This window comes from Heptranchias perlo, chromosome 4 (assembly GCF_035084215.1).
Source record: "Heptranchias perlo isolate sHepPer1 chromosome 4, sHepPer1.hap1, whole genome shotgun sequence".
In the NCBI taxonomy this organism is placed as follows: domain Eukaryota; kingdom Metazoa; phylum Chordata; class Chondrichthyes; order Hexanchiformes; family Hexanchidae; genus Heptranchias; species Heptranchias perlo.
This window is the reverse complement of record NC_090328.1, coordinates 69,132,335-69,146,090: the sequence shown is the minus strand read 5'-3', so window position 1 is coordinate 69,146,090 and position 13,756 is coordinate 69,132,335. Positions and strand designations below refer to the sequence as shown.

General features: G+C 41.7%; 1 protein-coding gene across 6 annotated transcripts in view; it reads left to right on the top strand.

The window, feature by feature from the left end:
* LOC137321001 (nicotinamide riboside kinase 1-like) overlaps positions 1-13,756 on the top strand; it is a 31,877-nt gene that overhangs the window by 14,046 nt on the left and 4,075 nt on the right. For 4 of the 6 annotated variants that reach the window (XM_067983091.1, XM_067983088.1, XM_067983090.1 and 1 more), the window contains 7 exons: positions 3,512-3,602; positions 5,488-5,536; positions 6,206-6,362; positions 9,247-9,318; positions 9,398-9,504; positions 9,937-10,020; positions 13,195-13,329. In XM_067983091.1, the coding sequence (XP_067839192.1) occupies positions 3,512-3,602; positions 5,488-5,536; positions 6,206-6,362; positions 9,247-9,318; positions 9,398-9,504; positions 9,937-10,020; positions 13,195-13,226 (592 nt within the window). In that variant the 3' untranslated portion in view covers positions 13,227-13,329. The other 2 variants (XM_067983092.1, XM_067983094.1) reach the window with 2 other exon arrangements.

Here is a 13,756-nt window from a genome sequence, read left to right as displayed (position 1 = left end):
CCTTTCAAACGCCTCTTTTTCAAACTTCAAATCTCTCCAATCTTTCTTCATCATTCAGTGCCCTAACACTGGGGATCAACCTCATGGCTTTTTCTGGACTGCTTCCAGTGCTTGAATGTCTCCTTTGTTTCTCGGTGACAAAACTGGACACAGTACTCAAGGTGTGGTTGAACTAGATGCTGCCCTTTCAGTCTTATTTTTTCATTTGCCCTCTTTTAGTTTTACTTTATTATTTCTGGTGTTCCATTTTTTGATTTTACTGCTTACTGGCATTCCCTTTTAGTTCTTTAGGGTATCCTTTTTAATACTGGTTTGCCTCAGTGAACCCTTTTATTAGCTGGTGCATACAGGTGCTGTCTTGTAGCTTAACTTCCCAGAATAAACTGGCTTTAATTTCATGCTGGTTTGATAGCTCTTGATGCTTTTAGATTTTGTCTCAGGATGTAGGTAACACTGGCAAAGCCATATTGCTGTGTATTGTTCTGATCAGTTGCCGATAGGTCTTTGTGTTTTGTAGTGTTTATTTTACAACAGAGTGCCTTACTAGACCATTTCAGAGGATATCAAGAGTCAACCTATATTGTGGGACTGGAGTCATGTGTAGACCAGGTCAGGTAGGGATGGCAGGTTCCCTTTCTTGAAGGACATTTGTGAGCCAGTTGAGTTTTTATGGCAATTGAGCAGCTTTCATGGTCATTTTTCTGTTCTTAGCCCACAAATTCCCATATTCGTTGAAGTTGAACCCATGGCCTATGATTGTTAGTGCAATAGCATAACCCCATAGACACCATATTGCCTTGGGCAGTGTAAAACACTCCTAGATTCTGTGCACTGAAATTGAGGCACTTACACCTGAGCATGAAAGACCAAGCAAAGCTCAACTACCAACAGAGCCACATCACAGAGTTCACAAAGCACTGATGAAACTTACACAAGAGGTTTTTAAACATCTGCATAGCATACATTGACAGTCAACCAGTTAAGTTATAAATAACAGCTGCAAAAAATTGATATAAAGGGGATAGTCGAGTGGATAGATTATAAAATAATGTGAAGTAAAAGTTGTAAAGAAACAAGATGACAACCAAACCACAGCGCAGTAAATTTCATGCATAGTTCTCTGAGCTATCAAATGTTGTGTCTAGTACAACAGCCTTTCAACTGGCACCAGTAACTGATTATATGCCCAACGGTACTGGAACAGTTGCACGAGCTGAGGAATAGTAGCTAAAATCTAAAATGTTGCAATACTAGGATGTCATTGTCCACTATCTACCTTCCCTCAGCTTTGCTGATACTTTAGTGTCGAATTAAACTCAATTTCAGGATGAATCAACCTCCTTTTGCAGTGACTTATTACAATTTTGTGTATAGTTGAATGAATACGGTTTTATGAAAGGAAAATCGTGTGACAAATTTATTAGAGTTTTTTTGATGATGTAACTAGCAGGGGGAACCAGTAGATGTAGTATACTTGGATTTTCAAAAGGCACTCGATAAGGTGCCACAGAAGAAGTTGTTACACAAGATTAGGGCTTATGGGATTGGGGGTAATATATTAGCATGGATTGAGGACTGGTTAATGGATAGAAAACAGAGTTGGAATAAACGAATAATTTTCGGGTTAGCAGGTTGTAAGGTACCACAGAGATTGGTGCTTGAGCCTCAGCTATTTACCATCTATATTAATGACTTAGATGAAGGGACTGAGTATAATTTTATCCAAGTTTGCTGACGATACAAAGCTAGGTGGGAAAGTAAGCTTTGAGGAGGATGCAAAGAGTCTGCAAAAGATTATCGACAGGTTAAATGAGTGGGCAAGAAGGTGGCAGAAAGAGTACGATGTGGGGAAATGTGAGGTTATTCACTTTGATGGGAAGAATAGAAAAACAGAATATTTTTAAAGGGTGAGAAACTATTAAATGTTGGCGTTCAGAGGAATTTGGGCATCTTTGTACAAGAAACACAGAAAGTTAACATGCAGGTACAGCAAACAATTAGGAAGGCAAATGGTATGTTGGCCTTTATTGCAAGGGGGTTGGAGTACAAGAGTAAGGAAGTCTTGCTGCAATTGTATAGGGCTTTGGTGAGACCACACCTCGAGTACTGTGTGCAATTTTGGTCTCCTGACCTAAGGAAGGATATACTCACCTTAGAGGAGGTGCAACGAAGGTTCACTAGATTGATTCCTGGGGTGAGAGGGTTGTCCTATGAGGAAAGATTGAGTAGAATGGGCCTATAGTCTCTGGAGTTTAGAAGAATGAGAGGCGATCTTATTGAAACATATAAGATTCTGAGAGGGCTTGAGAGGGTAAATGCTGAGAGGATGTTTCCCCGAGCTGGAGAGTCTCGAACTAGGGGACATAGTATCAGGATAAGGGGTCGGACATTTAGGACTGAGATGAGGAGGAATTTCTTCACTCAGAGGGTTGTGAATCTTTGGAATTCTCTACCCCAGAGGGTTGTGGATGCTTAGTCGTTGAGTATATTCAAGACTGAGATAGATACATTTTTGGGCTCTAAGGGAATCAAGGGATATGGGGACCGAGCAGGAAAGTGGAGTTAAGGTCGAAGATCAGCCATGATCTTATTGAATGGTGGAGCAGGCTCGAGGGGCCGTATGGCCTACCCCTCCTATTTCTTATGTTTCTTATTGCGCCCAGTTTCAACAGGTAGAAATAATATGTGAAGTTTCACAGTTGGAGTTCTATATAGATTGAATTGTTTCAGAAATATAGCTGCAGCAGCTTTCATACTATTGGCATAAACATGAATTGCTGGCTTAGGTGCTAGAAGGCACTTTTATGTGCTGTGTTGTGTAATGCAACATGGGAATGTAGTTTGTACCCTTCTAATGATTGTGAGGCATGAGCGACAGAAAAGAATAACAGAAATGAAATAATTTAATTTGTAAGGTTTTTACAGCTTAAGCCAAAAAATAAAAATTCTATGCTAATGGTATTGTTTGGTATGAGGGGAATTTTTTTGCTGCTTAAAAAGGAAAACCTTGACTAAGGAGGGAAGAATAAAAAGTAAGGTTGCATTTTAAACAAATATTGCAATATGAACATTTTATAATGTAAATTACAGAATAAGAGGTTTTGAGGAAGAAAGAACAAATAAAAGGGTCGACTTTGACTTTTGGGCGCCCGACCGGCAGAGTGCAACAGCCGGTTGGGCCGTACCTGTTATTTTGAGGCCCTAGCCTCATTTGCATCGAGCTGCAGGGTACATAACGGGCGTCCCAATAAAGACTGGCCAAGGTAAGTATGGGGGGAGGAAGTTACTATCTTGGGGCGGTGGGGGGGGGGTGCTGGTTTCCTGGGGTGGCAGCAGCCTAGATTATTTTTGTGGGGCCTGGAGGGGCTCTTCTGTGACAATGTTTAGGTATTTCGATGGGATGTGGCACTCGAGAGCATTGATATAGTCTGCTCGGTCTGATTTTATTGCAATGCACAATTTTATTTTGCATAAATAAATATAAAATTAGTGGTGTCTCTTTTTAATTCAGCATGACGAATGGTGGAAAAACTACACTTGCATGCAGGCTTAAGAAAGCACTTCCAAACAGCTTTTTACTATGTCAAGATACATTTTTCAAGGTAACAACATAAAATACTCTAAATATTTTTATTTAACAATTTCAGATTTTGTCTAATGTTACTTTAAATGCATTAGCTATGTTATGTTATGTACTCAGGATGACAAAAAGCCATCAGGCCCATATGCACTTGCCCTAATTTTGAAAAGACTTATCTCCATGTCGACACTCTTTCTTCCTTCCCCTCTCCCTCTAACTTTCCAGGAGAGGCAAAAATTCCTCTCTCCAGCAATAAGGTGATCAGGCAAGCCCCCAACAAAATTGTTGTTACCCAAAATCATACCTCCCTCTTGTCCTTCTGCCAACTTTTCCAAAAATGCTTCTAATGCCATTTTGAAAGATTGTAAGGTGTCATTCAATAACAACAACAACTTGTATTTATATAACATCTTTAACTGGAAAAACATCCCAAGATGCTTCACAGAAGCATAATCAGACAAAACCCATCTCTTGATTGCTGTTCCACAAGCCAATTATCCCCAGAGAATAATAAAACTTCCAAACTTACTCTACTGTCTCAATTTAAATGGATGGTCTCTAGGTCTACCTGGTCAAACAATCAATCCACTTGTATGCTATTAATACCCTTAATAATTTTAAAGACCTGAGTTCTAAGCCTCTCGAGTGAATCCAAATCCAAGGCATGAAGTCTATTTACTGGAGCATCATTAATTACCTCAGCTAATTCCTACAGTACCCTAGGATAATTTAAATCTGGCCCTGGTGCTTTTTCCACTTTGAGCCTCTCTAATTTAGCCCAGATCATTTCCCTTGAGATGTGTAAATGACCCATTTGAGTTTTAGTTTCATCTGCAGATGAGAAACTTTCAAGGGCAGATCCAATCCTCTATCAATTAAAAACAGATACAAAGGCCCTGAAAATCCATGGGGGTTCCACTGATCTCTTCTCGGATTTATGGCAGAAAACTGGCAGAAATCTCCCAAAAATAACAGGAATCCGGTTGCATTGGGTTTTTGTCACTTCCAGGATTTTTTTCCTCACTTAGTAAGGGATGGAACCTCTGCCCACCCCTTAAAAGGCATATGTCATCAGGGGGTGGAGCCAGGAGCATGGACTTGTGTTGGAAGTTACGGCTTCATTTGGAACCCAGCGTAGTTTTAGAAATTAGGTGGCTTCCCACTGACATTGTAAACTCCAATGGGGCCAGCATTGGAGGGCACTAGCAGGCGTAATGCCAGCCTAACCACCAGGATCACGTCCTATGGATTATCGAGGCCAAAGCATCTATTCAACTCTTCACCCATGCTCTTGGCACCATCTATAATTGTGCTCGAGTCATCCTGCAACCACCCTTTTTGTTCTCTAACCAACCTCTGAACTCTTAACACAAGCAAAAAAATTGCTTCTCCATTACTTTTGGTCATGTTCAACTATCCTCCTTTCTAAATTCATTTTAGTTTGCCAAATTTTTTTTGTTAACACTAACTGCTTTTTATACCTTTTCCTCTCTGAAAGACTATTACCGTAAGCCTTAAAATACTTTTTTGAGAGCAGATTGTGTAATTAAGTCCCCATGAAGCCATTGTGACTTCCCTTCATCAAATACTCTTCTCATAGGCCTTCTCAACCTTTCACAATTTTTTAAAAAAAAGTTTCTCATCTCCTTTGCAGCTTGCAATAATCATCACTTAGCTCCCTTTACCATTTAACCATGTTAGTTCTCTCTTCATTTCTGTAAACTGAACTTTTGAAAACTTGGCACCAGCATACCACTATCCCTAAATTTTCTTCAGCTCCATACTTCAAATCTTCTAATCATATGTAGCAAAAGTTGAGACTAATCTCTTAAACTGTGAACCAGGAACCATATTTTGGAATAAATTTACAACAAATTATGCTTTTATGTTTGTTTGTTTTCATCCAGGCTGACAGTGAGGTAGAGGTTGGAGAAGATGGGTTTCAGCAGTATGATGGTAAGATTTGTCACATCTCAGGGAAAGAATTTTTAATACAACAATTACAATGTGGTGGTCAGAATTTTTAATTCAAAGGAACAGATTTTTTTTCAGATGATATGGTCTAATTGAAACTCTTCTAGGATCTCTCCTTCTATGCTTCAACCTTATAGGAATGTAATAAATTTTGACATACTATAAAAGATGTTGGCAGATGTAAAAGAAATTGTCTTAGCACTGAAAAGTTTATTTTCTTTTCCTTTCCTTTCTTTATATCTGTCATGTATCCTCAACTAATCATCAGGAGAAGCGCTTGTGGTATCTTCCCTTCTTCAATCTCTCCAATTCCTTCTGATTCCCCTGCCTCATTCTCTTCCCCCCCCCCACCCCCCCAACCATAGTACTGAGGTGATATGATGCTCCTTTTAGTACTCTAAGTGAGAATGGACAAAACTCTTGTCTGCATATATGCCCCAAATCAAGTGATGATAGCCTTGGAACTCAAATCAGTGAGTTTCCACAGGGAGATGAATGGAGCTCTGCTGACTATGCTATAAAAGAAAGACTTGCAATTATATGCATGTAGAGACCACTGTTACATTTGTATTTCATAATGTTACTGAGTGTGTTTCTTTTAAGAGCATTAGATTCTCATCTGACAGTAATTGTTTCATTAATGACTTTTAGTCATCACAGCTCTGGATATGGAAGCAATGATGAATACAGTTTATGCCTGGATGAAGAACATGACTGCTGTACATACTGAACAAGCAGCTCCAGTTTTATCAGAGAACAAAGGCCTCTACATCCTAGTAATAGAAGGTTTCCTCATTTACAATTATAAGTACGTTTTCTGTATCTTTGAAAAATGAAGTTAATGTAATATGCTAATTATTTTGTGTTATATTTTTGTTAAACTTTTGTGCAGAAACTATAGATTAACTGGGTTGTAAAGAAATTATTGGACGGGTCAGTGTCAAGGCAACAGCTCCGCAAGGAACATGGGAGCATCAATTGATTGTACCACAACACTGTGAAGTGCCTTTGCCAACTGCTTGGGCATAGAAATAAATGAAAGCTATTGCATGTGTGTTTGGCTTGTGATGGACTTCCACCAGTTCCCATTCTTCGCGATTGGGAAGAGTCGAGGGTACATGGTTTACCCAGGGCAGCCCCAGAGTGTGCCGATCCTGCGGCAAACTCGGGCACGATGCGGCCTCCTGCAAGGCGGTGATCTGCAGGAAGGAGGGCCACAGACAGCACGGCCTCCCAGTCCTTCCTGTCCTCTATCAGGGAAGTCTTAGAGGACAGCGAGGGGGAGAGCATGGATCGGCCACTGACCTTGGACGAGCTGACAAAGGCCGTCCAGTCCTTCGAGAAGAGTAGAACTCCCGGAAGCAACGGCTTACCGGTCGAGTTGTACTCAGCTCTGTGGGACTGGATAGGCCCAGACCTACTGGAAGTATACGGGGGTATGCTGGCAGGCAGCATGTTAGAGTCCATAGAGGAAAGGCGGCATCACCCTCATCTACAAGCGGAAGGGGGAGGGAAGAAATCAAAAATTGGTGATCCACCTCCTTGCCAAATGTGGACTACAAGATTCTGACTGAGGCCGTCACCAACAGGCTCAAGTTAGTTCTGGATCAGGTGATCCACCTAGATCAGACCTGTACTGTACCCGGCAGGAAGATCTCTGATAGCCTTGCGCTGCTCAGGGTTTCGATCACCTATGTGCAGGACAGGGGGGTGAACACCTGCCTCATCAGCCTGGACCAGGAGAAGGCCTTTGACAGAATATCATGTATATGATGGACGTGCTCTCCAAAATGGGTTTTGGGAAGGGAATCCGCGATAGGATCCGACTCTCTACGCGGACATACGTGGCGCAGTCCTAATCAACGGGCGGGAGTCAGAGAGCTTTCCGATCAGATCTGGAGTCAGGCAGGGCTGTCCTCTCACCGCGATCTTATTGGTATGTCGTATCGAGCCATTTGCTGCATCCATCAGGAGGGACGCAGGTATTGAGGTGACGATCCCAGGCAGCAGAGGCTCTCAAGTTAAGGCCTCCCTGTACTTGGACGACATCACCACCTTCTGCTCTGATCAGCATTCGGTCCACACACTGATGGGCATCTGCGACCGTTTTGAGCTGGCCTCGGGGGCCAGAGTGAACCGAAGTAAATGCGAGGCCATGTTCTTTGGCAGGTGGGAGGCCCGGTCCTTTGTCCCTTTCACCATCAGGTCCGACTACTTGAAGTGCTGGGGATGTGGTTCAGGGGGCCCCTGGCCTGCACAAAGAACTAGGAGGAGCAGATCACCAAGGCCAAACAGAAGCTTGGTATGTGGGTGGGGCGATCCCTCTCCATAACTGGCAGGAACCTGGTGATAAGGTTTGAGGTAAGCGTGATGTTGCTCTACGTGGCCAGGGTCTGGCCCATTCCCCACAACTCTGCCGTCGCAGTCACCCGAGCTATCTTCTACTTTGTCTGGAGGTCCAAGGTAGAATGTGTCCGCAGGGCCACCATGTACAAGCCCCCAGACAAAGGGGGGAAAGAGCGTTTCCAACGCTGCTCTGATCCTGATGGCCACCTTTGTGTGTGGCTGCCTCAGGATATGTGTAGAGCCCCAGTACGCAAACACCAAGCATCACTGTGTGCTGAGTTTCTACCTGTCCAACACACAGAGAAGGGTGGGTCTGGCCGAGCAGGTGCAGGATGTCCTGTCCAGCTGGACCGTCCCCACCACCTGTCCCAGTTAGAGAAGTACCTGAGGAGGACAAGGCCGTCAGACAATCATCAACATGAAACGTTCTAAGAGTCCTGCAAGGAACAGAGAGGGTGGACTTCATCAGTTTCTTCCCCGACCAGATGATCGATGTCATTTGGAAGAACATCTCGTCACCAGAACTGACCAACAGGCACCAGGATGTAGCTTGGATGGTGGTGAGAAGGGCTCTCTCAGTGAGGTCCTTCCACTACTCACTGAATCTCAGCGCCACCGCAAGCTACCCTCGAGGCTGAGGCAGGGAGTAGACTGTAGTCCACCTCCTGATGGTTTGCCCCTTTGTGCAGAAGATGTGGAGAGAGATGTGTTGGTATCGGTCCCGGTTCATCCCCAACAGCTCGGTAATACAGGATGCTGTGCTCTATGGGCTGTTCCCCGCGACACACACCGAGACAGATATCACCTGCGATTGGAAGACCATCAACTCAGTGAAGGAGGCCCTTTGGTCCGCCCGAAACCTGCTGGTCTTCCAGCTGAAGGAGTTGTCCACCGCCAAGTATTGCCGACTGGCACACTCCAAGGTCCAGGAGTACGTGCCGTGGGTCGCACTGAAGCGAGGTGCAGCCTACGCAAAGGCTGTATGGGGAAAGACCACCTTGTATTGTACAGAATGTATTAGGAGATACCTACTGTGTTTTGAATTGTAATGATGAGATTGAAGTGTTTACGATCTACATTGTATTATTTGAATTATAATTGTATATTTACATTGAACTGTGTGCATCCTTAAATTTTACAAAATAAAGTATATTTTGAAATTTAAAAAAAGTTCCCATTCAAACTAGTTCAGAACAAGAAGTTTGAAGAGGTCATTACTAGATCTAACAGGAATTTTGTGGAACATGTCCTCAGTCACAGATTAATTATGATTTGAGTGTGTTGATATATAAGACTGAATTTATTCTGCTGTATACAGTGCTTAACACTCTTACATATGCTTTTAGGCCCCTAAATGATGTTTTTAATCTACGCTACTATCTCTCCATTCCATATGAAGAATGCAAGGGACGAAGGCAGTAAGAACTGTTTTAAAATATTTTTAAACACATTATCATCAAATTATCTAAAACTATGAACAGAATCTCTTTACTCTAGTTCAAGGGTTTACAACCCCCCTGACCCACCTGGATACTTTGATGGACACGTGTGGCCAATGTACCTCAAAAACAGAAAAGAGATGGAAGAGAAAGTAGCCAACATAAGTAACTGTTTCTCACTTTTGTTTTAATTTGTAATTGTTTTCTGTACCAATCAGGATTGTTAGATTCCTGTGAATAATAGTTTAATGCCAGAATGCTGTAAATTGTAATTTCTAAATACCATTACTGCGAACCAGAATTTTGTTTAAAAAAAAAATTAATTTTAAATGAACATTCAGAAATCTTGAGCAGAAATCAGAAAATCTTTTTTTTTGTGTATTATATTTTTAATAAATCGAAAGGTGCGATGAAAATTTATTAGTACCTAGGTGGCTTTTCATGTTTTGACACCTGCCATTGTCAGCTTTCTTGGCATTTATGGTATTTTGTACATTTTTAACTGTAGTCTGTTAGATAATGCTAACAAAGATAACAATGTTTGATTTCAGGAAATTACTTAGAGCATCAAATGACCAAATGTGTTTTCTGCCTCAGTTTACTTGGATGGAACAAACCCCCCAGAAGAATTGTTTGCTCGAGTGTATGAAAATATTTTAAAGGAAGTTCAAAGACTCCAAGGTCAGACTTTTTTTCTTGTGATTCATGCTTTTATTAGGATACTTCCCTATTGGGCAGAATATTGATGGAAAGTTGACTCAAGCTACTCTCAGATCACCTAACGTCCAGATACATAGCAGCACTGATGTGGAATATGGCTTTAAGGCCTGAAAGGGAGGAGAATAATTTTTAAAAATCAGTTAATATACATTTATAGAACTTGCACAAAACTTGCCAATGTGCTTCAGGTTAAAACACTGAATAATGCCATTCACAAGCAGCTGACCAAATGTTGTTAAGCCATTCTCCTGAATTTTTACCAGTCTAGAGTGTGAATTGTCCTATATTAAGTAGTCTTCATAGTTTATGCTAATTGATCAGGTAAATGTCAAGATTTGCACAGCAGAGCCAACCCGATCAACAGGAAAAACTGTTAAAAGACATAACCGACAAACACATAAAACAACACCTAATCAGATAACTGAAAGTCTTTTGCCTGGAAACCTTTAAATGAGCATTTTTGAGGTACAGTGGTTTAATGAATAGTTGGCACCTGCTTTAAAAAAAAAGCATGTTTTTTAAAAAAAAGCTGCATTTTGCACAGGTTGTTTTCATAACATGTTCTTATTAAGTAATTATGTTATAAATATACCTCATATTCCAGTGGGTGTAATGTTACCTCCTCTTGGGAAATAAGGAAGGGCAGGTGACAGAAGTGTTAGTGAGGGATCACTTTGGGACCAGTGATCATAATTCCATTAGTTTTAAGATAGCTGTGGAGAATGATAGGTCTGGACCAAAAGTTAAAATTCTAAATTGGGGAAAGGCCAATTTTGATGGTATTAGACAGGAACTTTCAGAAGTTGATTGGGAGAGTCTGTTGGCAGGCAAAGGGACGTCTGATAAGTGGGAGGCTTTCAAAAGTGTGTTAATCAGGGTTCAGGGTAAGCACATTCCTTATAAAGTGAAGGGCAAGGCTGGTAGAAGTAGGGAACCTTGGATGACTCGGGAGATTGAGGCCCTAGTCAAAAAGAAGAAGGAGACATATGACATGCATAGGCAGCTGGGACCAAGTGGATCCCTTGAAGAGTATAGAGATTGCCGGAGTAGAGTTAAGAGAGAAATCAGGAGGGGAAAAAGGGGACATGAGATTGCTTTGGCAGATAAGGCAAAGGAGAATCCAACGAGCTTCTACAAATACATAAAGGGCAAAAGAGTAACTAGGGAGAGAGTAGGGCCTCTTAAGGATCAACAAGGTCATCTATGTGCGGAACCACAAGAGATGGGTGAGATCCTAAATGAATATTACACATCGGTATTTACGGTTGAGAAAGGCATGGATGTTAGGGAACTTGGGGAAATAAATAGTGATGTCTTGAGGAGTGTACATATTACAGAGAGGGAGGTGCTGGAAGTCTTAACGCGCATCAAGGTAGATAAATTTCCGGGATCTGATGAAATGTATCCCAGGACGTTATGGGAGGTTAGGGAGGAAATTGCGGGTCCCCTAGCAGAGATATTTGAATCATCGACAGCTACAGGTGAGGTGCCTGAAGATTGGAGGGTAGCAAATGTTGTGCCTTTGTTTAAGAAGGGCGGCAGGGAAAAGCCTGGTAACTACAGACCGGTGAGCCTGACATTTGTAGTGGGTAAGTTGTTAGAGGGTATTCTGAGAGACAGGATCTACAGGCATTTGGAGAGGCAGGAACTGATTAGGAACAGTCAGCATGGTTTTGTGAGTGGAAAATCATGTCTCACGAATTTGATTGAGTTTTTTGAAGGGGTAACCAAGAAGATAGATGAGGGCTGTGCAGTAGACGTGGTCTACATGGACTTCAGCAAAGCCTTTCTCAAGGTACCGCATGGTAGGTTGTTACATAAGGTTAAATCTCACGGGATCCAAGGTGAGGTAGCCAATTGGATACAAAATTGGCTTGATGACAGAAGACAGAGGGTGGTTGTCGAGGGTTGTTTTTTAAACTGGAGGCCTGTGACCAGCGGTGTGCCTCAGGGATCGGTGCTGGGTCCGCTGTTATTTGTTATTTATATTAATGATTTGGATGAGAATTTAGGAGGCATGGTTAGTAAGTTTGCAGATGACACCAAGATTGGTGGCATTGTGGACAGTGAAGAAGGTTATCTAGAATTGCAACGGGATCTTGATAAATTGGGCCAGTGGGCCGATGAATGGCAGATGGAGTTTAATTTAGATAAATGTGAGGTGATGCATTTTGGTAGATCGAATCGGGCCAGGACCTACTCCGTTAATGGTAGGGCATTGGGGAGAGTTATAGAACAGAGATCTAGGAGTACAGGTTCATAGCTCCTTGAAAGTGGAGTCACAGGTGGATAGGGTGGTGAAGAAGGCATTCAGCATGCTTGGTTTCATTGGTCAGAACATTGAATACAGGAGTTGTGATGTCTTGTTGAAGTTGTACAAGACATTAGTAAGGCCACACTTGGAATACTGTGTACAGTTCTGGTCACCCTATTATAGAAAGGATATTATTAAACTAGAAAGAGTGCAGAAAAGATTTACTAGGATGCTACCGGGACTTGATGGTTTGACTTATAGGGAGAGGTTGGATAGACTGAGACTTTTTTCCCTGGAGAGTAGGAGGTTTAGGGGTGGTCTTATAGAAGTCTATAAAATAATGAGGGGCATAGATAAGGTAGATAGTCAAAATCTTTTCCCAAAGGTAGGGGAGCCTATAACGAGGGGGCATAGATTTAAGGTGAGAGGGGAGAGATACAAAAGGGTCCAGAAGGGTAATTTTTTCACTCAAAGGGTGGTGAGTGTCTGGAACGAGCTGCCAGAGGCAGTGGTGGAGGCGGGTACAATTTTGTCTTTTAAAAAGCATTTGGACAGTTACATGGGTAAGATGGGTATAGAGGGATATGGGCTAAGTGCAGGCAATTGGGACTAGCTTAGTGGTATAAACTGGGCGACATGGACATGTTGGGCCGAAGGACTTGTTTCCATGTTGTAAACTTCTATGATTCTATGATTCTATTTTCCAACGACTTAATTTTGTCCGCATATTTTGAAATTGTACTTCCGATTCCTGAGTCCAAATCATTGATATAAATTGTGAACAACAGTGGTCACAGCACTGAACCCTGTGGAAAACTACTTCCCACCATTTGCTCGTCTGAGTAGCTACCCTTAACCTAATTCTCTCTTTTGTATTGTAGTCAACTTGCTGCAACATAGAAGCATGCTCTAACCTTAGTCATGAGTCTACAATGTGGTACCTTATCGAAGGCCGTTTGAAAATCCAAATATATTACATCTACTGTATTACCCTTGTCTACTCTTTTTGTTATTTCTTCAAAGGATTCAATAAGGTTGGTCGAACATGACTTTCCCTTCTGAAACCGTGCTGACTATTCTTTGGTATATTTTTGTTTTCTAGATGTTTTTCTATTAAATCTTTGAGTAAAGATTCCATTATTTTTCCTACCAATGAGGTTAAGCTAACTGGTGTTTAGTTCCCTGGATTTGTTCTATCTCCCCTTCTAAATATAGGAATTGCATTAGCTGTCCGCCAATCCTCTGGCACTATTCTCTTTTCTAATGAATTTTTATATATATGTAATAGTGCCTCTGCAACTCCTCCCTAATTTCTTTTAATACACGTGGATACAATCCACGGGTTGTATTCTCTCTAAGTTTGATTAGTTTATCAATTATCTTCCCTCTTTCTATCTTAAATGTCTTTATACTTTTTTTGATCTCCTCTTCTAATGTCATGCC